The sequence below is a fragment of the Scheffersomyces coipomensis genome (genome assembly GCF_036884675.1).
Source record: "Scheffersomyces coipomensis strain NRRL Y-17651 chromosome Unknown DFJ63scaffold_4, whole genome shotgun sequence".
Taxonomy (NCBI): domain Eukaryota; kingdom Fungi; phylum Ascomycota; class Pichiomycetes; order Serinales; family Debaryomycetaceae; genus Scheffersomyces; species Scheffersomyces coipomensis.
Window position 1 is genome coordinate 985906 of NW_027042895.1, and position 24748 is coordinate 1010653.

Below are 24748 nucleotides of genomic sequence, written 5' to 3' on the forward strand. Positions count from 1 at the left end.
AACTAGTAAATTTTAGTAAAGTCCATAAAACCAGTACTATCTTCTGATTCTTCAACTGGTCCTTCTATTAAAGGTCCTGTGTATATACAATGCACAACCATATTTGGGTGATAGTATAAACCAGTTAATAACTTTGGTGTAACTAAGAAATATTGTGAGTTTTGATTTTGACATGCGGTATGAACAAAGTATCTATGAGCCATTTTCTCATTCTTTGGATCCATACCTTGATTAATTTCATCAACCACTCTGAAAGGAGCATCAGTCAAACCTTGTAATGACATAATAAAGAAAATAGTGGAAACTGCTCTTTCACCACCAGATTGAGATTGATGATCTAAGATTTTCAATTCTGATTCTTCTCTGAATTTAACTAAAATTTGAAGTTTCCAATCTTTAAATCTTTCAGCTTTGGCCAATTCAACACGTCCATCACTTGCCACTTTCGTAAATCTTTTATTAAATGATAATGAAATTTGATTGACTAATGTCAGCAATTCTTCTTCCCATTTCTCTTGAATACTCTTAATTCTTTCGTCGAGTCTCTCTTTACTCGTTTTCAAGATTGGTAATTCTCTACTGGCATTCTCTATTTCTCTTAATTTTCTTCTCAAGGTTTCAATTGAACTTTGGTCAGCAGTAGCCATGACAGATTTTTCATCTTCCAAAATGGAAATCTTTTCTCTGACATTTTTTTCAGTTAATTCATCATTATCTTTATATCTTTGAGCTATTTCAGCAAGTTCATTTCTTTCTTCATCAGTATAGTTCTTACCTTGTTCTTCGATTTGTTTTACGGCATCTCCTTTCCTGATTTTATTTAATTCTTCTTTGGCTCTATGATATTCCTCTTCTAATTCTTTTCTTTCATTCTCTAAAGCTTCAGTCGCTTTCTTAGCATGTAATTCTCTATTTCTATAATCCAATAATTCAAATGTTTTGAAATTATGCTTGATCGTAGCTTTAGTTAATTCTTGGGTATATTCCATGATTTTAGTCACCTGTAACGAACTTTCTTTAAATCTTGCATTTATTTCTTCTCTTGCTTTTTCTATTCTTTCACTATAATCTCTCTTCGAAATTCTGATGGTTTTTGTAATTTCTTCTTTCTTACCGTCGATCTTAGTTTCAAGAGCAACTCTTCTTTTCTTTAGAAGTTTCATAGTATCAATTTGATTAACTAACCCTTCCATTTCACGTTGAATCTCACGCTGTTTCTCTTTAGCTTCATGAGTCTTCTCCAGGAATTCCTTACAGATTTGTCTTTCTTTATGTTCTTCTTCAGATAATTCTTTCAACTTGGCATTATATTTACTTCTAGCTTCAGCACTTAAACCAGTTGCATTAAAGTATTTTGCTTCTTCAATTTCTTCTGTAACATAAAAGATTTGCTTTTGACCATATCTTGATCTTTGAATAGAATAGAATGCATTTCCAGCGATAAACTTCATGAATGGAATCATACCTCTACCATCTGGTTTAAGTAATCTTTCAATTTGAGAACTTGAAAACGGCTTTTTACTTACGGGAACATTATGAATCTTTGAAATATCATATAACATGTTTAAAACTTCATCTGGACCTCTGACGAAATCAGATAAATAACCATCAAATCCAAATCTCTTAATTTGATCAAGTGGAACTGATGGCGAAGGAGCTTCTTTCCTAACAGACAATCTTATAGGGAAATTAATACGAATATGATCACTGTATTTTCTTATACTATCAAAATTTTCTTTACTACTGGTTGTAATAGAAAATAAAGTATTATTATCCACCACTTTTTCCAAATATTTCGAATATTCTTTCTCAGTCACAGTACAACATATAATAGGACATTCAAAATAACGACCTTTCAAACTGGCTTCTTTTCTCAATGCTACATGACTATTGAATGCAACATCTTTTTGAGTAGTACCAAAATTAGAAGGATCAAGTAAGGCTAATCTATCACTACCTTTCAATGTTTTTCTAATATCTTCTATACGATCACCCAATCTTCTGACATTTGATATACTTCCCTTAGCTTCAGAATCAATTCTTTCTATAGTTGAGAGTACAGTATTCTTTTCACTGTTCTTTTGTTGCATGGTATGTCTTAACTCTTCAAATTTTTCATCATCTACCTCATCAAGATCTTGTAATGATTGTTCCAAGGATTGTTTTTCATTTCTTAATTTTTCTAAAAGAAGTTTACTTTCGGTTGATCTTTTCTTCCAAATGTTAATATTTGATTTTATAGAATCAATAGATTCAAGTATCTTAGTTAAATCTTTCTTTGCATTTTCAACTCTAGAATTTATTTCACCTCGTTCATGCTTATTATCTTCCACAGTTGACTTTTTTTCTTCAACTTGTCGTTTAAAGAATTCTACTAAATCAATGGCTGGTTTCATTTTTTCATCAAAATTAAGTAAAGCATCTTTAGCAGCTCTCATATCTCGTTGTAATTTTTCTTTATGTTTCTTTAAATCTAACAATTGAGCATAAGGAATCAACTTTTTATGGAGATCGATTTGTTTCAATTTTTTTTCATATTCTTCAAATCGTTTAGCTTCTTCTTCTAATGCTCTTCTTTCTTCTATTAATTGATCTAATCGAACTTCGATATCATTGATATTATTCAAAAGTGTTTGAGATTCATTATCCATTTGAATTAAATCTTGATGAGCTTCTAATAAATGACCATCACCAAGAGTTCTTTCAGTTTCAAGTAATAACTTTTCTGGACTTAATCCAGCGAATTCAGCTACTCTTTCTTGAGGTAAAAAATGACAAAGATTATCCAATTGAATATTAAATTTACGTCGTATTTCTTTAATCTTTGATTCAGTGGCTGGTCTACCATTTATACTCCAAACTGATTCCTTTTCAGTGAATTCACGTCTGATGACAAGAGCTGGTTTATCAATATCATTCTTTAAAGTGATTTCAATAGTACTTTTAGTTTCTCCAGTTTTAATCATTGATTTCATATTCTTTCTCTTGATCAAATCAACTTTACCACCTAATCCCAAACATATAGCTGCCACCACAGTACTTTTACCAGTCCCATTAGGTCCAATAATCATATTTAATAATGGTGATAAGTTGAATTCACCTTCAGAATAAGTAACAAAGTTTCTTACTTTAACTCTGACAATATAACCTGGTTTGAATTCATGTTCTTGGAATCCTATTTTCCTTCTTTTGTTGCCATTCATGAGGCCATCATTTTCAGCAAACCTTTCTATAAAATCGACCTCCATTCTATCAAATCGATGGCGTTTAAAGCGTATACGTGATGAGCAGAATATTATAGTTATCTGTATTTTGAATTATCGCTAACAATCAAATTTCTGATCCCAAATTTGAAAAGTGCAGGACGCGTACTATTTTTTATCCTTTACCACACGACTTCTAATTACAGAATACATACATATACTTACAGATTACGACAACTGACTTTTAATGGTAACGATAGGTTCATATGGTTATAGAGATAGTCATAGTATAATCATATAGTGTTCTTGTAAGGTAATTGTTAATTAATTTGTAATTGAAGAACTGGTCTATCATATATATAGTTGATTTCGTAACAATCATCTACTGAAGGCAAAGCATAAGTTAATAAGTATAGAGTGATCCGATGAAAAATTGTATTTTAACATTGATTGCCATTACAAACCTGAATCCCTAACTTGTTTGATACCAAATTAATAGTTATATATTTGCAACTACTTTTACTTCTTAAACTTAGAGCGGTCATTCCTCATACGATCAGCACACGACTTTTGATGCGGTGAAATCATTATACTGGAAATTCCTAATTAGTCGATCACATGACTATTTCAACGTATAAAATTATACCCTTTATGTATTACTATAAGTAACTAATAATCAAACCCCAAATTTATTTAATTAACTATACAATACTTTCTAAAGGCCTAGAGGCAAACGCTTTCGTGACAGCCTTTTTTAAGTTCTCTAAATCTTTAGCCTTGGATGAAGCAACATTAAAATCTGCAGCATTTTCAATATGTGAAAAGCCGAAGTCATAAAAGATCACTTTCAGTTTGGCTGCATTGAATTTGAAATTAGATGGCTTTATGTCACCGTGGATTACATCTCTAGCATGAATTTCTTTTAAACCAATCTCTGCTAACCTTTGAAATTCTTCTTCACTGGAAGGGTAATCGTTTGGAATTTCCTCCATAAGAAGGAAAAAACCTGATACCCTTTTATTATTTATACTCCAATCCAAAAACCCTTTCAGGTAAATGAATGGAGTAAAGTATCCAGCCTTTGGATCTGAGCTATCTGAACTAGTAGGTCTTTCCGTTGACAACCCAGTACCATCTTGATCTCTTAATTTGTTATAGGCTCTATTTTCATTAAGATACATTCCTAATGAAAATAGATAACATGACCAAAAAACCTCCACTTGAGTATGACCAGCTATATATGGAGATGCAACAGGGTCATACACTTTTAGAACCATGGGAGTTAGGGTGTGTCTCCCATTTAAAGACCTGATTCTGTATACTTTTGAGTGATATTGATTACCTTCAATATCACCTTCGGAATCACCTTGAATAGTATCAACGATTTCAAAATCAGATTGTTTGATAGTATCCTTGAAATTGATATTACCATCGAACATTCCTGCGAAAAATTCAGACGGAATTTTAAATTCAGGCATTCCACTTGTGTCTTCTCTAATATAGTAATCACCATTCAATCTATATTTGTTGAATCCATTTTTCCATTCATTGGCGATAAATTTGTACTTTCCTTTTTCAGCTGCTTCTTTGTCTTCAACGTTTAGTTTCATAGAATCAAAGATTTTTTTGACAAGCTCGACATCATCTATGCTTGCTTTTTGGAAGTAGTCCTTGAATAAACCAAACAAAAGCAACGAGGGACTAAATCCTGGACTGTCGTAATTAAAACACGTTACATTACAATTGATTTTTGCCGTTTGTATGTTTGCGACAGGGTCACTGGACATATAAGGTTTTGCTTCTGGAGATGTTTCGACTACGATCATTGTGGATTTATCGCATATCAACCCAATATGGGTGCTTAAAGTAAGCATCTGGTATAAGATTTGGTTTAAAAGACCAATTAACTGTGACCCATTCTTTTTATACATTCCCATTATACCTGAATGTTTAAATTCTACTGGGATTCTAAAATTGTTTTGACCATTGATTTTATACTCCATATAAAAATCTGGTTTCGATATTCTTTCCTGAAGTTTTTCATGTGCAGATTTAATACCACCACCAAATTCAAGTCCCAAGAGCCTCTTAACGGGTTCTAGAACTGCTTGATAAAATATCCTTACAACATCCAGTTCTGAATCAATTTCAGAAGTATCCACAACTGTCATCATAAAGGGCATATCCATAATCTCCATTGTAATACTGGTAGAATTTAATAGAGCATCATAATCCTTTGGTAAGTGATCAACATCAATTTGACGGTAGTTGTTAAAAAATGCACGAGATTTGTTGAATGATGAACTAACACTCTTGGACAGAATAGATCCTTGATTCAAAATAGTTGGAAAAATTTTAGAATATTCTTGTTGAGATTTTGGGGATGAACTATCTTGTTCTTGGTTAATTGGAGGGAACGGAGAACAAAATATAGTTGAAAGGGTGAAAATTTTTTGACAAAATGAAAGATTCTCTGTTGTTTCTACTTCATCCATCATTTGATATAACTTCTTACTTATAAATTCATAGATTGTCGCCATGACAGTTGTTCCACTTGTAATCAATAAAGATTCATATCTTCTTGTTTCTCCAAAAGTCAGTTGATTACCGACAAATTTATGAAAGTAGAATAACCTGGTGGCTATTTCTTTTCTAAGTTGCTCATATATAGCATCGACTGAGCTAGACACATCATCAAATTCGACTTCTCTTTGTATTTTTAACTCTTCAAATAGAGGAATTCTTCTAACTTCTTGTAAATAATTATAGTTAACATCTTGCAGATGTTGCTTAATTAAGCGCACGCTTTCTTCAATGAGGTAAGGGTCGATTTTAAATTTGAATTCACGTTGTACATTTACCTTCTGTCTCTTTAAATCTGACATGATGTAATAATTGAAAGATGAATGCTTTAGACTGATGATGATTAAGGTTTAATAAATTTAAAAAGAATAAATCTAAGCGGCACTTCCATTTTTGAACATAACATAAATTTGCAACTCCAACGATTTCGCATTCATCATTTTTCTCTTGCATAACAGATAAAGGCAGAGAGTGCATATAGCAACACAATGTAACAACAAAAATTCCGACTGTTTGTCTTTTTATGATTATTTATTTTCTTTTTGAAAGTGGAAAATGACAAATGATGAAGGAGCAGTTAAAATGATATCATTTGATTCATATATCCTAAGAAGACAGTTGAAAGCAAAATGATTATTCCAATCCGTTGTTTTTAATGTGGCAAAAAGTTCAACAGTTTCTAAAATTCAAGTTAAAACATTTTTATAACCTGAAGCACCTCCACCATAAATGAATTTAATATCAGAATGACCTTCAAATGGTGGATAAGTCCATTTATCAAGAATATCATTTTGGACAGGGACCACATCTATGAGCAGTTAACATTAAAGGTTCCAAACTTTCATTAGATCCTTTCCAAAAGTACACTAAATCATAAGTGTTGACATTAGTTAATGCTAAATTTTCGTAAATGGTTGGGAAAGTCTTTTCTAAATATTCATGGAATTTAATGAATTTAATCCATGTTTCATGTGAATCAGGCACATTAGGTTGATTATCAAAAATTTGAGTATCAACTTGAATAGCATCAGCTTATTTCTTAATGGAGTTTAACTTATAAGAATTTAAAACCGTGTCGTTATCAGTAATGAATGATTCTACAACAACTGGTTCATGTAAAAGGACATAATGAATTAGTATTTGAAATTGGAACCAATTTATTCGATTACCTTAGAGGGTCGTTAAAAGTATAAAAATCGAACCCACAATGGTATGAACTTTATAATGGTAAACCAAGTATCTTGAAGAAATTAAATTGCAAAATATATTCATTCAAAACTCAATTTCACGATCATATTCTGAATCTTCAAACTCAATTCCATTAGTAACTTGAGATAGTTATGGTTTTGATCATTAAACGATTTAAATGTTTAACGATGGTCGTGCCCCGTTCAATTTCGTTTGTTTACAAAATCAGAAAAAAATCAAAACAAAAACTGTGAAATCGAACAGATCATAACTATTGATTCAACACAACGTCTTTATACTGTTTCATTACTATATACATATAGATATACAACTACAATAACGATAATGGTATGTATCGCACTTGTTGGGCTGACTTGGCCTTTTTTTGTTCCAAGATTTTATGACAATTACTAACCTTCTGACTTTAGTCTCAAAACACCAAAACCTATAAAGACGCTTTTGCCTTATTCGATAAGAAAGGTACTGGTAAGATCCCAGTTGAGCATTTAGGTGATTTATTAAGGGCTGTGGGTCAAAATCCTACTTTGGCTGAAATCTCTGAATTACAAAGTACTATTTCTTCCAGTGATTTTGATTTCGAAACTTATCAAAAGATTATTAACAGACCAGATGGGTTCAAACCTTTAGGTTTACCAGAAGATTATATAAAAGGATTCCAAGTATTCGACAAAGAACAAACTGGTTATATCGGTGTTGGTGAATTAAGATACATATTAACTTCAATTGGAGAAAAATTATCTGATTCTGAAGTTGATGAACTCTTAAAGGGTGTCAATGTTACTTCTGATGGTAATGTTGATTACGTTGAATTTGTCAAATCAATCTTAGATCAATAGATTACATATATAGGTTGTTAATTATGTTCATATTCTTTTCTTTCTTTGTTATATTTATGGAATAATGTAATTGGGTTTATATTCTAGAGTACCACCAAAATTGTAAGAGATGGTTATATGCCGGAATTTTTTGATTTTTTCCCTGATAGTGCCTATTTTTCACAAATGGTTAAATTGAAACGTTAAATAAGTATCAAGCAGCATACAGATCAAGAAGATAAATGTCAAAGGTAGATGTTGTTGATATAACGCAAGAGGATATTAGGGTTGATCAGAGGTTTCATCTTTTCCCTTATGAAAGACTTGAAGCTTTCAGTATAACGGGTGGAATCATTGGAGGATTTGCCGGATTCTTTGATGGTATAAAGGTTTCAAGTTTACAATATCTTACTGAAAATGGTCATAGATTACCTACTACGGTTGGTGGTTGGTACTTTTATCATAAGAAGAAGAACTATGTCATGATCCTCAATGGAGCTCAGAATGGATTTAAACAAGGATTGAAATATACTGTATCAGTGGGAGGATTCTTTGGATTAGAATTCTTAATTGATAGATATATTCGTAATGATATCATTGATTTCACCAGTAGTTTGGCAGCAGGTACTATATATGCGGGATTATTTGGTTTATATAGTAAATTGAGTAAAATTCAAATTCAAAAATATATGAAAAAGGGGGCTGCTGTTGGTTTAAGTTTAGGCTTAACTCAAGATTTACTTATATTTACTAGAGGTGGTCATGTTTGGTATTTAGAAAAACTAGGTATACGGAATCCTCAAGTTAATAGAGAACAAAGACTCTTGTAAATAGTTGTCCTAAGGGACATTGTATATAGTATATATTTTGTAAAATATTTAATAAATTAATTAAGATCTATCAAAAACTAGTTCATTATGTACACTTAAAAGTCTTTTTATTCTTCATCATCTTCGTCATCTTCAGAATCGTCCAAATCTGGTACTGGATACTTTAAGAGAGCAGCAATCCCAGTTAATTGATTCAATTGTACTCCTGATTCATGTAAACTGGAGAATATATAAACTTTACTTCCTTGTTGTTTGACTTGTTCTGTAAGGCTGATATACATTCTTCTAGTTTCAACATCATCATTAGCAAACAATTGATCTGTCACCATCAAGTATTTCACTGCATCCATATGGATAGCTTTTGTAACTTCATTTAAACCATACCATGCTCTATCATCATCATCATTAAGGGCCTTTTGAAATTGGGAAAGAGCTTCTGATTCTTCAGAAAATTTAGTATCACTAAGTCTCTTTTTAGTTTGGGGATCTTGAAGAGCTTCTTCTAAACCTTGTAAATAACCAGTTGATGAATGGGCTATCACAAATTTAGCTTTATTCTGGAGAATACTATTAAATTGTTTATTATCATTTGAATTTTGACCCGATTGACTATCCATTAATACTTTATCATATAAAGATTTAGCTAAAAATCCAGGTGATGCCAATAGTATAACTTTCAAATTATCAAAATCAAAATGTCTCATCATAGTTTCTTCCACCATAGTTAAAAATGAATTCATAGCTTTATCAAGATCTCTTGTTCCATATTGAGGATTCTTACGGGGTATAGATTTCTCAACTTTGGCTTTAAGAACTGTCATAGTTTCAGTTATAAAACAAATATGAGCCACTCCTTCTTGTAATACCACTGCTCCTATATCTGCTTTCTTTTCAACTGAACATAAATCATCAATGATTGACATATCATATTCATCCCATCCTTCCTTTAGTATAGTTAAATCTTTATTTAATTCCACATCAGCAGTATGATAACTATTTAATGGAACATATTCATTGGGTTCAATTGATTTCCCACTGATTCTCATATTATTATCAGAAGCCACATAATCGATATCTTCCGTTAATAACTTCAATTTAACAAGCACTTTTTCCATTTTACTCTTCCCCTTTTGTATTTGGGATTGGTTCCCCTTCTTCACATTTCTATGACTTAATACTTGAACCGTATCTCCAACTCGAAGTAAATTGTATAAATACCAAAGATCTTCCGAATCTTGAGGTACGAACGTCACGGCCACATTCTTATCCTTGAGCTTAACTTTATTCTTCACTAACATTGTCAATCTCTAGTGGTACTTAAAATGGTAATTAAGATTACTCGTAGAAATCTAAAATTTGCATCGTTTTCAAGATTTTGTTTGTGAGCAGATATTTAATGCATACCAACCAAAAAAAATGGCCTATAACGCAGAAGAAAAATGTAATCGATTCTGTTATTATTACTCTATACATAGATTTGATTTATTTATTTATTTACTTACTTAACTTCAGCACCGACTAAAGTAGTATTCTTACAAAGTTCACCTTTGGCATTTACTAATCTAACTGGAGCTTTACCTTCAGCAGTATAAGTAACTTCAAAGTTTTCACTTGTAGAAAATCCTGGTTGAATAGCTTCCCAAACTTTCTTCTTTGGGTTTAATTGTTTTTCTGGAACTCCATCATAGGTTTCAAAGAAAATCTTATCACCAGGTTTAGAACCAGCTGGTGGATTAACGAATTCAACAACATTATCTTTAGAAGCACAGAAGACCATAGCGGATGATTTAATACCTCTCATGGTGACTGGTTTTAAATTGGCAACAGTAACAACCCATCTCTTTTGCATTGATTCAAGAGAGAAGTAATTGACTAAACCAGAACAAACAGTTCTTGGTTCTTCTTCACCCATATCAATGGTTGAAACGTATAAAGAATCAGCATTTGGATGTTTTTCACATTTTTGAATAAAACCAACTTTGAAATCTATCATGGATGGAGTTGGAGGACCTACTTCAGCTTCAGCTTTAGTGTTTAAGGCAGCTTTTGCTTTAGCTTTGGCTTCTTTTTTGGCTTTTTGAGCATCAGCTTTAGCTTTCTTTTGTTCTTCTGTTAATTCTTTTCTTTCTCCTTCTGGAGCTGGAGATGAAGTTGCATCTTTTTTAGCTACAACTGGAGCAGCAGCGGCAGCAGCAGCAGCAGCTGGCTTTTTCTTTTCTTTAATTTCTCTGGCAACTTGAGCTTCATAATCAACTTTCAATTTATCAGCTTCTGGAATATCAACATATTTATTTTGAATTAAATCAATCCATCTAATGATATGTCTATATTTAGATAAATCTTCAATCGAAGTCCATTTGAAAGATAATGGGAAAGCCTTTTCAAAAACTAAGAAATCCACTTTACTTGGAGAAGTACCTGTAATAAAAGTTTTTGATTTTAAGTTTTCATTTAACGAAACTAATGATTCTGATTCATCAAATCTTGATGATAAGGTTTGAAATTGTGAAGATAATGCCTTTTGTTCATCATTTAAAGGAGTGAATTTGGATTCATCAATGCTGGAAATATCCTTTAAGGATAATTTTTCAAAATTAGAAAGGAAATCAGTCATAATTGGTATTATTTAATCGATAATCTCTAATTCTATGACTAGGATAGTTCATAATCTCTATATGAAAAAAAATTGGTTAAAACTTTTGATGGTAAAGGTAAAAATTGGATCACATGATCTGATCTCTTTTTTTGTGCCATACACTCCACTCTACTCATAATTAATTATTGTGTACATACAAAAAGGTTTAATGGAATAATCAATCCGCTTTCGGTATCGGAGTGATTCAAAGTGAAACAGTCAATGACTATATAATTGTAATTGGTAACATTATAGTTTCAATGAGAAAATGAGTGATAAAGAGCCTAATGGTATGAATATAAACATAGGCGATTTGTCAGATACCAAACCTGTATGTAAATCAAATTGAAGTCAAGTCTATACGAAGTGACATACTAACAACAATTATAGAAGAGAAAGAAGACTTCAAGAGCATGTAATCATTGTCATAAGGCCCATATGACTTGTGATACAAGTCGACCATGTAAACGATGTATCCAACGAGGTCTTGAGAAATCATGTGAAGATGCACCAAGAAAGAGGAAGAAATACTTGTCTGATGTTCCTAATACCGCTTTAATGCCAAATCAATTAAAACATACCAGTACTATAGATAATTCAAGTATTATAGGAACAAATGATGTTAATAATACGAAATTCCAAGCTACAACTTTCCAACATAGTGCTACTGTTCCAACAACTTTTTCCATGGCAGGCCAGGATTATATGTATTCATTAAATAATTATGATCAAGAAGTAATATCTCAAGCTTTGTCTCAATCAAATTATCAAATAAATCAATCAGTTACAGACCCATTATTTCCACAACAGCAGCAGCAGCAACAACAACAACAACAACAGAATTATAATACACTTTCTCAATCCCAAGGACAACAACAACAACAAAACCCCTTGGGTATTCATTCAAATGGGTATAATACAAATATTCCTCAGAAACCTCGAAGAACAAATTTCCTTTCAAGTGCAGCTGATTTAGAGTATTCAACATTATCAAGTATACTTCAAGATAATTTCATGCATGCCAATCATTCTACATCTAATGAAGGAACTCCCAATTCCATAACATTATCACCAGTCTTATCACCACATGCTTTAAACAATTCAATCAACAACACACATAGACCTGCGATAAACATGGGCTCCCCGAACGATATGCCCAAACCTTCTCATCAGCATCATTCTCCTTATATTTCAGGACCATCTCAAACACCATCTCCAAATGATAAAGGTACAAGAGTTTCAGTTAATGCATCCAAATTATATGATAATCCTCGATATCCTAAATGTGATGAATCTATAAATCAATACTTTTTAGGCCCTACTGAAGCTGATTATACTCTGACCTATCCTGATGTAATCACTGCTATAGATGCTATGAAGGTAAGTGACCCCGCCGTATATTTTGAAAGAAATTCAAAACTGTCATTATCGTTTACGATTGGTATAGTTCCTGAAGATACTCATTTTTCCAAAGAAGAATATGAAAGTTTCTTTAAAGAACCAGAAGAAATATATGCTAAAGTGAAGAAACCATTTTCTTATACTCCGGGGTATCATTCATTAATTGCATATTTAAGAAAGAGATTTCCAAAAGCGATGTTGGTTAAGATGGCCGAATCCATGGCTGCTTATAGACCATCATTCATTGCATGTACGAATTCGTTAAAAGAAGGCGATTTAATATTCATGGAACAATGTTTCCAACGTACTTTATTAACGTATGATAATTTCATTCGAGTAAGTGGAACTCCTACCATTGTATGGAGACGTACTGGAGAAATCGCCTATGTAGGGAACGAATTCTGTATCTTAACCGGGTGGTCAAAAGAAGAATTAGTTGGAAAACAACGGAAATTTATTGTTGAATTACTTGATGATAAATCAGTAGTTGAATATTTTCAATTATTTCTGAGAATTGCATTTGGAGATTTCTTAGGGGCTACAATGACAGAATGTACGTTATTAACTCCTAAACAAGACGTTAAAATCAGAACTGGATGTATGTGGACATTAAAGAGAGATGTGTTTGGTATTCCAATGATGATCATAGGTAATTTCTTACCCATAATATAGAATAAGGTTTATTGTAATAGTAATAAATATACGAAGAAAGATCTAATTTTAATTTTGTGTCAACCATTTTAGAATTTGTGTATGTGGGGGGAGAACAGAACAACTCCCTTTTTTATTGCGCGATAAGTATAACCCTTTTTGATAACCTTTTAACACGTAAACTCTATCAATTGGAATCTAATCAATCGATAAGGATATTCACTAGCAATGGCATCATCAGTTACTGCTAGAAGTTCATCAGGACTCACACCTCATTTGATTGCCACAGTGGCCTTTATTTGTCTTGGATCCTTACAATTTGGATATCATATGGCTGAATTGAATTCACCTGAATTAATCATATCATGTCGTAGATCTGTTCCAGGAGGTATTCCATTTAAACAATCATGGTTTGGTCAACATGGGTTTGTCAAATGTATTCCATTGGCTCCAGAACAAGTTGGATTGGTGACATCTATTTTCAGTATTGGGGGGTTGATTGGATCCCTTTATATTGGAGCTGTTGCTGATTCAATTGGAAGAAAGAAAGCAAGTTTACTTCATTGTGTGTTTTTCTTCTTTGGATCTACTATCAATGGATTAAGTAATGATTATTTTGCCCTTTTATTTGGGAGATTTGTATGTGGATTAGGAGCTGGAGCTGCTATTGTAATTACATCATTATTGATTAATGAGATCTCACCCGCTAATTCAAAAGGTTTATTAGGATCAATGAATCAATTTAGTATAAATATTGGGATTTTATTCACTCAATTATTATCCTTAAAATGGAGTACCGATAATTCATGGAGATTATTATTATTTATGGGATCAATTATTTCCGTAGTTAATTTTTTATTTGTGATTTTATATGTGGAAGAATCTCCGGTATGGTTATTACATAATGGTCATTCCACTAAAGCATTTACGGTTCTTCATAGATTAAGAGGTGGTAGTTATAGTGATTCTACTAATGAAGTTAATAGTTGGAAACATGATGCTACGGATGGATCTGATGGATTATTAAATGAATCAGTATCTGAAGATGGGGAATCATCAAGTAATGGTGGCACACCTAAATCAAGAGCAGTAACGTTAAGAGAATATTTAACTTCATCAGAATATAATAATTCTAAAATTGTGGCTACTGGGATTTTAATATTTCAACAATTTGATGGGATAAATTCAATTATATTTTATGGAGTATCAGTTTTAATATCAATTTTCCCTAATCATGCAATTGCTATTAATTGTTTAATCTCAGTAGTTAATGTGGTAGTAACATTTGTATCAGCAACTATTGTGGATAAATTAGGTAGAAAACCATTATTATTAATCTCAGTTCTGTTTTTAGGTGTTCTGTCAACATTAATGGGAATTGGAATAACTTATTCCAATTCATTAATTTCCATTATAGGTACTTTTACTTATATTACATTTTTTGCAGTCGGATTAGGACCTATACCATTTTTAATTGTTGGAGAAGTTACTCAAGCCAAAGCTAAGGGACTGGCTCAAAGTTGGGGTACAACTATGAATTGGTTAGCTACATTTATAGTAGGGTTTGCATTTCCAATCTTAAAGAATTCTTGGATTGGAGGAGGAGTTTACTTTATATTTACATTTATGTGTTTCCTAAGTTATTTATTTGTGAAGTATTATATACCTGAGACTAAAGGTCTTCATTCATATGAAGAAGTGTGGTCGACTGAGAATACTGATAATTAAATAGATGAGTTGCTAGTCATAATATATCATCATATATGTTATAATCAATCTGTAGATCATCTATACTATATAATTTATGAGGACTTAATTCCTCATAAACTTACTCACGTGCAATACCCACCGCTGAGGGTTGAAACCCTCATGGCCTTAATTTTCTCTCTCAGAATTAAATTAACTATGGGAGCTGTCCTGCACATACTTCTAATACTATTTTTTGTATGGGAACACAATGAGAGTATCTTCTTTTCATAGTAGAGAGAGAAAAAAATTTATTCAAATTAAGGAAAGCCATTAATAGAAATCCTTTCTTTCTTCTTTTTATCTTGTCAAGGTTTATTATAGTCTATAACATTAACAATGCCTACCAGATTAACTAAAACCAGAAAACACAGAGGTAACGTCTCAGGTATGTAATAATTAGAAGAACGAGAGAGAGAGAGAGAGACCAGTTGTCATGGAGTATCATCATGTTTTAACAGTTGATAATGAAAAATTATATTCAATCATTAATGAAGTAAGAGTATCAAGAATTAATCAATAAGTTTAACAGAAAATAATAAAGTAACTCATTTAAAGTAATCGACTATCATCAATCATTCATTAGTAGTGGTTTCCAATCATTTACATGTTCATTTTGTAGTTTATTCAATGATTAACAGATGCATCAAATTTGAGATAAAATATTTCACCATCAACCACAAGTCATTTCAGATCCATATAACAGTATCATCATTCAAGGTATAACCTATATTAAAACATCACCATCAATGTCCATTCATCGTAACATTCTCAAAATCTTATTCATTCCATCAAATCTATCCCAGACATATATTTTCATTCAATATTAAAAAAAACATGAATTATATCCCATGCATCTAACTACTATACAAAAACATAAAATACTAACATAACTTTTTATTATAGCCGGTAAAGGTAGAGTTGGTAAACACAGAAAGCATCCCGGTGGTAGAGGTAAGGCTGGTGGTCAACATCATCACAGAACCAATTTAGATAAATACCATCCAGGTTATTTCGGTAAAGTTGGTATGAGATACTTCCATAAACAACAAAACCATTTCTGGAGACCAGAAATTAACTTGGACAAATTATGGACTTTAGTTGAAGAATCAAAGAGAGATGACTATTTAAAATCTGCTTCTGCTACTGCTGCTCCAGTCATTGATACTTTAGCTTTCGGTTACGGTAAAGTTTTAGGTAAAGGTAGATTACCAGAAGTCCCAATCATTGTCAAAGCTAGATTTGTTTCTAAATTAGCTGAAGAAAAAATCTTAGCTGTTGGTGGTGTTGTTGAATTAATTGCTTAAGTTTAATCGTTTTAGAAGTTTTTCCTTATTATTTCTTTAATATTATTCCCAATGTAAAAAACCTAATTTCTTACTATCATTTGATATCTCCAACTTTATCTTTCATATATACTAAATAACTTGAGGAGTATTCCGTGTATAGTAGAATAACCCAAAAAAATATAATAATCATTATAACGTTTTCATCTTAATAACTGTAGAATATAGTTGTATCTAGTAATTATAGTACAAAAATGATGTTAAGTACTGCGGTGTGGATCTATGTCCCATTATGTTTACATTTATAACAAAAATGGATTCATCGCAGAAAAAGTGATGGGATCAAATAGTTAAATTTATCACTTTTGTTGAATACGTATTACAGTATATTTGTTTCTTCACTCTATGGAAACACATTCATGATATCAGCAATCACTAGAAGTATCGGGAGAAGTAGAAGAAGTTTGGTTGAACCATCATTGTTGAAGAAATCAATTTACATTAATACAAGTATCAGATCAAATAATATGTCGACTGCTGCAGCTATACCAATCACCACCAAATCCAAATCAAGATCAAGATCTTCATCACCATCTAGAATATTAGCCAAGAAGAATTGGAATGCGGAAGATGCGGTACCGAATCATATTAAGAAATTATTAGTTCCAACTGATCCTAATGCTAGAATCAATTATATCTTAGCATTCATTCAAATTGTTCGATTATTAAAAACTCAAAAGAGAACAGGTTGGGTCGATAGAGGCATTCCTCCTCGGAAAGTTGAAAGTATCGGTGATCATATGTATAGAATGTCAATTATTGCCATGTTGGTTCCCAATAGTAATATTAATCTTGATAAATGTGTTAAAATCGCTATTGTTCATGATATTGCCGAATCCTTAGTGGGGGATATTACACCATTTGGAGGAGTTACTAAAGCAGAAAAGCATAGACGTGAATTAGAATCAATTAATTATTTATCATCGATTATTAAACCTTATAATCCAGAATATGCCCAAGAAATTGTGGAATTATGGTTGGATTATGAAGAAATTAGAACCATTGAAGCAAGATATGTTAAAGATATCGATAAGTATGAAATGATTCAACAAGCATGGGAATATGAACAAGAATATGGCTTGAAATATGATTTAAGTGAATTCTATGATAGTCGATCTGCCATTGTTAGTTCTGAAATTGGAGAATTATGTGATGAAGTAATTAGACAACGTAATATATTCGTGGCTCAATTGAAGGAAGAACAAAAGGTTGAAGATCAATCAGGAGAGATTACTAATTAGTAAGGATCTTATTTATAAACATATATACAATTACATAGATAAATTCGTTAAATCAAAAAAAAGGTTATAAAAAATAAACGTAAAATGTAATATTAATTATGAATTTTGGGTCAAATTTTATATAAATTATGTAAAAAAATGATTATTTTGGAATAACTCATTCAATTTGTTTCCTATTTCTTTATCTCCAAAATTGATACCATGTCTCTTCCATTATAATTCCAATCTACAAACTAAATAATCCCATTCTTATCAAATTCAAGTAGAAACCATACTTAATAAACTTTTTGCAGTCAGTCTAAAATTCATGGGTGTGCATATAAGCCTATTAAGTGAAAAGAAGACTATTTTAAATGAATATCGCCATTGCGTCAATTATTGATTAAGTTTAAGTCTATTATATCAGACCACAGAAGATGTCAACCACAACTACTTCGGTTAAGACTGATAAGGAAGTGGTCGAAAAGAATGAATCTAAACCACTGGTTGGTTTAAGTGGGAGAAAGATTGTTTATGATAAAGATGGTAAACCGTAAGTATTTTCCATTAATAATCAAAATATTTAATGTAATTGAATTCTAACCTTTATGATGTTATAGATGTCGTACTTGTAATACCTTACAAGATTTCCAATTCGTCACTGCTGGATTAACCCCTGCGGCTGCAGCTGTTGCTGTTCCAGTCCCAGCTAAGAAAGTCGAAGCAGAACCATCCTCACCTTGTAATACCATTGCTGGTGGATATAGCAAGGATTATCCCCCTGATGTTGAAGTATTAGGTAAATCATCATGGACATTATTACATTCTATTGCCGCCACATATCCTGAAAATCCAACATCAAAAGAACAACAAGATTTAAAACAATTTGTTACCTTATTTGGTAATTTTTATCCATGTTGGTTTTGTAAGGCTGATTTTGTTAAATATATCGAAAAGAATGATCCTCAAGTTAATAGTCAAGATAAATTTGGGAAATGGTTATGTGAAGCTCATAATGAAGTCAATGTTAAGTTAGGTAAACCTAAATTTGATTGTAATTTATGGAAACAAAGATGGAAAGATGGATGGGATAATGATAAATAAACAAAAGTATAGAATTAAGAAAAAAAGAAAGCTTATGGCATTGTATATAATTACTCAATAGATATTTGTAAATAGCATATTAAAAGGATATTAAAATAAATAAAAGTTATGATTATTAAAATTAGTGTAGTTGATATGGTTTAAGGTTTAAGTGAATTTTTGTAAAGGTGAGAATTGCTTTGATTGCTGTTAGTTTCAGTTTAGTTTTTTGTTTAACCGTTTTTTCCAACAATAACAATCAATCTACTTACAAACATAGTAAAGATCAATCATTAAACATGATCAAACCATTCATAACTCCAAGAGCTAATCAATTGATATTTAAAAGAAGTTTCTTTTTCAATTTTAAATGGTTTCAAACTCAAAAATTAATTTATCCACCAAAGCCACTGGAATTTACAACCAATAATCGAATTATTGAAAATTATGTTAATAATGAATCAGAATTATCCAATTTAATCTTAATCAATCAACCAATCTTACTTAATTTCACCTATGCTACTCCCGAATGTAATAAAGTAACACAATCATTATTTGATATTTTAAGTAATAAAGATAAATTTCCCCATAAAAATAATAATGATAAACAATTCTATTTAATTAATATATTAGTTGATGAACAAGGTGGTCGTGATTTGTTGATGAAGTATGTGGTGGGTAGTAAGGTTCCAACTATAATATTAATAAACATGCAAACTCCAGTGGATAAGTATAGTCCTGATTTAAAGACGTTTAGTGAACAAGATTTAATTGAATGGATTAAGACCATTGATTAGAGAGAAAGACAGAGAATAAAGAGCTATATTAGAGTACTTTTGTAATATATTAAACTATGAGAACTTTTGCAAAACAAATAGTATAATATAAGATAAAAGATAACTTTAAGCTGATTAACTAACTATTTAGACATCTTCTTACTCATAATGGATCATACCATCCCATTCCACAACATTCTATTTCCTTATAGTTTAAAAAACTATTTTCACAGGGGACGTCCACCCTAAAAAAAAAGAAATTCTGGTGCCTAAAACCGCTATCCTCCAAAAAAAAAATTAATTAGTAATTTATTTGTATGGAGTATAATTTTTACTAATATATGGTAAAGTGAAATTAAATTAAATTAAATTATTTCAATCATCTCTTTATTTGATTATATATTAATCAGACATATCTTTGATCTATAACTAGTACATAGATATATATATATATATACTGTTCAGCCTCATACTTACTTAGTTTAATTTTCACTTCATACAATATTGGTCATATCGGATATTCCCGTCATTGCCATTAACTTCAATTCACTTCAATCGACGAATCATCCATCATATAACCATAAACGAATCTTTTCATAATGACTAATAATAATAACGATATCTCTAATTCATCAACACCATCATCATCAACTCAACCCATTCAATGTCCATTACCAACTACTACTACAAGATTACCTGATTTCAATAATATGCCCATTATATCTCCGTCAAATACCCCATCAATTTTAAATACCACTGATTTATCACCTCCCCAAATATCACAAGAATTGAGAAATCAATTACCATTACCTGATAATTTACCTATTGTCAATTGTTTAGCACGAGCTAGAATCCCTACTACTCAAGGTCCCGAAATCTTTTTACATCTTTATCAAAATAATATAGATAATAAAGAACATTTAGCTATTGTATTTGGAGAAGATGTAAGATCAAAAACATTATATAAAGTGAGACCTAATGATACTCAACAAGATCGTATGACTAGAGGAGCCTATATTGGTAAATTACATCCTGGTAGATTATTAGCTGATAAAGATGAAAAATTAAATCTTGAATTAAAATTTAATGAAGAAGGGGATTTAATAAGAGAATCAAATACTACATATAATGGAGATCCTATACTTGTTCGTATTCATAGTGAATGTTATACTGGAGAAACGGCATGGTCTGCTCGATGTGATTGTGGAGAACAATTTGATGAAGCAGGTAGATTAATGGGATTACAAGGTCATGGATGTATGGTATATTTAAGACAAGAAGGTAGAGGAATTGGATTAGGAGAAAAATTAAAAGCATATAATTTACAAGATTTAGGAGCTGATACTGTTCAAGCTAATTTATTATTAAGACATCCTGCTGATGCTCGTGATTTTTCATTAGCTACGGCAATCTTATATGATTTAGGATTAGAAGATATTAAATTATTAACCAATAATCCTGATAAAATCATAGCGGTTGAAGGTAAGAATAGATTAGTTAAAGTTAAAGAAAGAGTTCCAATGATTCCATTAGCTTGGAAATCAAATAATGGAGGGATAAAATCAAAAGAAATTGAAGGTTATTTAAGTACAAAGATTGAAAGAATGGGTCATTTATTGGAAAAACCAATTAAAATTAATTAAACTTGGTTAGATAAAGTAGCATTAAATACTTGTAATATATGTAAATACGATATAATAATCAAACTACCTTGTAGTTGTATCTTCCATCTTCTTCCCATTGTCATGTCTCAAGGAGCCTGTCATAAATTGACTGTTTCCATTTACGACCAGAAAAAAAAAAAAAAGCATTAAAACTTTAACTGGAGTAAAAAAGGAAATTAGAATTAGACAACTTTAACTTAAAGCTAAAGGGGGGCGGTCAACCAATATTGTTTCGTCAAACATCATTTGATATTTCTATCCACTAACTGTCTTCAGTCATCCTTACAGTGTGGTCCAAGTACTTCGTCACTCAATTCAATATAATCCAATTTACATTTGTTTAATTACTTCAATTCAAAAAAAACCCAATTTGTAATACAACTTTTGTGTGTACTCCGCCAATCTTTCAATACTGTTATTTCTAAAGTAATAGTATCTTCATATATGGTCAGTTAGAAGATCAGCCATTGATTAAAACCCACTAAACTATCATATTCACTATCATCATGGTTCCTAAAAGAGAAATCCTAGACGAAATGCCCATTGATGACGGAAGTTCAAGTCCATCTTCATTACCACCAACCATAGTTGACACATCATTATTTTCAACCAATATCCATAGTCTTCATCGAACTCCTTCTTCATTTGGATCAACTGCTATGACTAATAATGATAGTAGTTCAAATCTGATGCAAATATCTCCCTTCCCAGGTTCAAACTCAGCAGAAAATAAAAGGCGAAGAGTAACTAGAGCTTGTGATAATTGTCGTCAAAAGAAAGTTAAATGTGATGGGAAACAACCTTGTATTCATTGTACGGTTTATTCTTATAAATGTACTTATGATCAACCCAATATTAGAAATAAAAAAAACAGTGGTATACCAATACCTTCTCAACCATCAGCAACTGTTTTAGCAGCAGCTGCTGCAGCAGCTGCTGCTTCTCATTCTCATATAAATGATGAAGGATTTCCAAATAATAATTTGGTAGTAAGTCAAAATATCTTAAATATTTTATTACCAAAATTAAAATTAAATATATTTGATCAAAATTTTAATTTTGATTTAGAAAAATTTCAAAAAGCTTATCAATTCATTGAATCCAAGAATTCAAATATCAATTTAAATGAATTATCGGAATTATATCTTGAACCAAACTCTATACCGTCTCCTATAGCATCATCATCCAATAATAATCGTCATGATAGACAATCTTCAGTACTGTCAAATGATGATGGTTCAATTGGCAAAGAAATTAAATTATATTTACCTAGTAAGGATATTGCATTACAATTAATCTATATCACTTGGAATAAAGCATGTGTATTGTTTAGATTTTATCATCGTCCCCTGTTATTAGAAGAAGTTGATTTATTATATTCTCTTGATCCATATAATTATGGTGATAGACAACAAAAATTCTTACCCTTTTTATATTCTATTTTAGCTTGTGGTTCATTATTCTCAAAGACAAATGATAGTTCTCCAAATCATAATGAAAGTTTAGAAGATGAAGGATTTAAATATTTCTTAGAAGCCAGAAAATTAATTGATATAAGTAATGTGGGGGATATAAATTCAATTCAAACTATTGTGATGATGATTATGTATTTACAATGTTCAGCTCGTTTATCAACTTGTTATTCTTATATCGGTATTGCGTTAAGAAGTGCTTTAAAAGAAGGATTACATCGTAATTTACTGATTTTCCAAAATTCAAGACGAAAATTAGATCCCATTGAAATCGATACTAGAAAAAGATTATTTTATACCATTTATAAAATGGATATTTATATTAATTCTTTATTAGGATTACCAAGATCTCTTAATGAAGATGAATTTGATCAAGAATTACCTGAAGAATTGGATGATGAAAATATTACGAGAAAGGATTATCTTTATGATAAACAAGAAGGTCGTGTAAGTTCTTCAGCTTGTGCTAATCAACATACTAAATTAATGTTAATTTTATCTCACATTGTTAAAAAATTATATCCTATTAAAGTTAAACTTCCTACCAATTCAGCACCTTTAACTCCTGATAGTATTCATACTAAAGTAACTGAATTAGAATTTGAATTAAAGAATTGGTTAGATAATCTTCCTCCTGAATTAAAACCAACTGATCCTAATGATTTCAATTTAAACAATAATATTCCTGAAAAATTCTTATTAGCCAATTATTACTTACATTTAGCATTTTTGAATTGTCAAATCATGCTTTATAGACCATTTATTCATTTTATAAGTGATGGTGGTAGACCAAATAGTAATACTCAATCAACTGATCCAAGATCATTAATTAGAGGAAGAAATTGTATAAAAGTGGCACGTTTAGTGGTTAAATTAGCTGATAAAATGATTGCAAAGAATTTATTAGTGGGAACTTATTGGTTTTCAATGTACACTATCTTCTTTTCCATTGCTTGTTTGATTTATTATTATCATTTTGCAAATTATAACAATAATAATAATAATAGTAATAGTCAAACCTTTTCAAGTGGAGCAAATTATGCGGGTGTATTATTTGATGATGATTTAAATATAGATATGATTAAAAAGGATATTGAAGTGGGTAGAAAACTTTTAGATCATTTAAAAACTAGTTCCAATGCTTCTTCAAGAATATATAATATCTTGAATACTTTATTTGAACAATTGAATAGAAGAACTGCTACTACTTCAAGATTTAGAAGTACAAGATTAAATCAACAATCCATACCTAGTACTATTTCTGGTGTTTCTGGAGTAGAAGCTACATTTAATAATTTTGATAAAATGAATAACTTTGAAAATAATGATGCCAATGGTGCAAAGGAAGGCGATCAAGGCTATAATGCATATGCTCAACAAAAGACAGGTTCTGATAAGAGAGATTCTTTAGGACAATTGTTCACTGATACTACCTTAGCTACATTCCAAGCTAGTTCAGTAGTAAATAATAGTGATAAAAATGAAAGTGACAATGCCAAATTAATAAAAGACCCTATGAAAAGTGTGGTTAAAACAGAAACTCCAGAACAAGCGGCTGAACTTTTAGGTCATACATCATCTGAAAGTCAATCATTACCAGTGATAGGAGAGCCAAATCAAAATGAAAACATTGATACTCAAAGACAAGATGAGTTTGGTAATAATTATATGCCAGGTCCATTTGATAAATTAGATGCTCAAATATTTGGCCGAATCCTTCCTCCATATATGTTAGAAAAGAATGCATCAAGGACAACATCCATAACTGGTATTCCAACTGGATTAACTCCTGTATCTGATGGATCAAATCCAGCCTCAGTCCGTGCCCAGTTCACGCCTAATCATCCACAGCAACCACAACCACAACCACAACCAATACCTAATTTAGGTGATCCAACTGCACAATTATCCCATTTAAATTTAGATTCGTTCGATTTCTCAAGCCTTGGTGATCCAAACAATTTGGACTTTTTAGACCCTTACAGCTCAGTATATAGCGATTTCAAGAATTAAGCTATACCAATGATTATATTATATCATCCACCCTGTTTAAGTATTTTTTTTAATGAATTATGTCTTTATTTAGTAGTAAGTATTTATTTGTATAATTTAAT

General features: G+C 31.1%; 14 protein-coding genes across 14 annotated transcripts; 10 read left to right on the top strand and 4 right to left on the bottom strand. All coding sequences in view use genetic code 12, as the record gives it.

Annotated features, from left to right (window-relative positions):
* Positions 1-2: 2 nt before the first annotated feature.
* Positions 3-3203, bottom strand: SMC5 (DNA repair ATPase; the record flags this gene model as incomplete). The annotated part of the gene is made up of 1 exon (XM_064907473.1): positions 3-3203. One exon carries the CDS (start codon positions 3201-3203, stop codon positions 3-5), a length of 3201 nt encoding a protein of 1066 aa, XP_064761779.1.
* Positions 3204-3904: 701 nt separating this feature from the next.
* Positions 3905-6088, bottom strand: DFJ63DRAFT_313568 (uncharacterized protein; the record flags this gene model as incomplete). Its single annotated transcript, XM_064906194.1, has 1 exon — positions 3905-6088. The coding sequence occupies one exon, from the start codon at positions 6086-6088 to the stop codon at positions 3905-3907; it is 2184 nt and encodes a 727-aa protein (XP_064761780.1).
* A 905-nt stretch (positions 6089-6993) lies between these two features.
* MLC1 (Mlc1p) lies at positions 6994-7831 on the top strand (the record flags this gene model as incomplete). The annotated part of the gene is made up of 2 exons (XM_064907474.1): positions 6994-6996; positions 7403-7831. The coding sequence occupies 2 exons, from the start codon at positions 6994-6996 to the stop codon at positions 7829-7831; spliced, it is 432 nt and encodes a 143-aa protein (XP_064761781.1).
* Positions 7832-8052: 221 nt separating this feature from the next.
* DFJ63DRAFT_335756 (uncharacterized protein) lies at positions 8053-8640 on the top strand (the record flags this gene model as incomplete). Its single annotated transcript, XM_064908262.1, has 1 exon — positions 8053-8640. The coding sequence occupies one exon, from the start codon at positions 8053-8055 to the stop codon at positions 8638-8640; it is 588 nt and encodes a 195-aa protein (XP_064761782.1).
* A 53-nt stretch (positions 8641-8693) lies between these two features.
* Positions 8694-10070, bottom strand: DFJ63DRAFT_154367 (ribosome dissociation factor). The gene has a single exon (XM_064903611.1). It carries the CDS (start codon positions 9936-9938, stop codon positions 8748-8750), a length of 1191 nt encoding a protein of 396 aa, XP_064761783.1. The 5' UTR covers positions 9939-10070; the 3' UTR covers positions 8694-8747.
* Position 10071: 1 nt separating this feature from the next.
* ARC1 (Arc1p) lies at positions 10072-11656 on the bottom strand. The gene has a single exon (XM_064903626.1). The coding sequence runs from the start codon at positions 11252-11254 to the stop codon at positions 10139-10141; it is 1116 nt and encodes a 371-aa protein (XP_064761784.1). The 5' UTR covers positions 11255-11656; the 3' UTR covers positions 10072-10138.
* ZCF11 (Zcf11p) lies at positions 11400-13452 on the top strand. Its single transcript, XM_064903622.1, has 2 exons — positions 11400-11606; positions 11666-13452. Exons 1-2 carry the CDS (start codon positions 11544-11546, stop codon positions 13346-13348), a joined length of 1746 nt encoding a protein of 581 aa, XP_064761785.1. The 5' UTR covers positions 11400-11543; the 3' UTR covers positions 13349-13452.
* A 103-nt stretch (positions 13453-13555) lies between these two features.
* On the top strand, positions 13556-15055 carry HGT18 (Hgt18p; the record flags this gene model as incomplete). The annotated part of the gene is made up of 1 exon (XM_064906195.1): positions 13556-15055. The coding sequence occupies one exon, from the start codon at positions 13556-13558 to the stop codon at positions 15053-15055; it is 1500 nt and encodes a 499-aa protein (XP_064761786.1).
* A 293-nt stretch (positions 15056-15348) lies between these two features.
* Positions 15349-16565, top strand: RPL28 (60S ribosomal protein uL15). The gene is made up of 2 exons (XM_064907037.1): positions 15349-15461; positions 15980-16565. The coding sequence occupies exons 1-2, from the start codon at positions 15413-15415 to the stop codon at positions 16378-16380; spliced, it is 450 nt and encodes a 149-aa protein (XP_064761787.1). The 5' UTR covers positions 15349-15412; the 3' UTR covers positions 16381-16565.
* On the top strand, positions 16566-17748 carry DFJ63DRAFT_319257 (5'-deoxynucleotidase). Its single transcript, XM_064907038.1, has one exon. It carries the CDS (start codon positions 16779-16781, stop codon positions 17658-17660), a length of 882 nt encoding a protein of 293 aa, XP_064761788.1. The 5' UTR covers positions 16566-16778; the 3' UTR covers positions 17661-17748.
* Positions 17749-17868: 120 nt separating this feature from the next.
* On the top strand, positions 17869-18953 carry ERV1 (flavin-linked sulfhydryl oxidase). The gene is made up of 2 exons (XM_064903621.1): positions 17869-18192; positions 18260-18953. Exons 1-2 carry the CDS (start codon positions 18077-18079, stop codon positions 18741-18743), a joined length of 600 nt encoding a protein of 199 aa, XP_064761789.1. The 5' UTR covers positions 17869-18076; the 3' UTR covers positions 18744-18953.
* Positions 18954-19021: 68 nt separating this feature from the next.
* DFJ63DRAFT_313577 (uncharacterized protein) lies at positions 19022-19519 on the top strand (the record flags this gene model as incomplete). The annotated part of the gene is made up of 1 exon (XM_064906196.1): positions 19022-19519. The coding sequence occupies one exon, from the start codon at positions 19022-19024 to the stop codon at positions 19517-19519; it is 498 nt and encodes a 165-aa protein (XP_064761790.1).
* A 689-nt stretch (positions 19520-20208) lies between these two features.
* On the top strand, positions 20209-21141 carry RIB1 (GTP cyclohydrolase II; the record flags this gene model as incomplete). Its single annotated transcript, XM_064905105.1, has 1 exon — positions 20209-21141. One exon carries the CDS (start codon positions 20209-20211, stop codon positions 21139-21141), a length of 933 nt encoding a protein of 310 aa, XP_064761791.1.
* A 710-nt stretch (positions 21142-21851) lies between these two features.
* On the top strand, positions 21852-24647 carry ASG1 (Asg1p; the record flags this gene model as incomplete). The annotated part of the gene is made up of 2 exons (XM_064905011.1): positions 21852-24087; positions 24172-24647. The coding sequence occupies 2 exons, from the start codon at positions 21852-21854 to the stop codon at positions 24645-24647; spliced, it is 2712 nt and encodes a 903-aa protein (XP_064761792.1).
* Between the last annotated feature and the right edge of the window lie 101 nt (positions 24648-24748).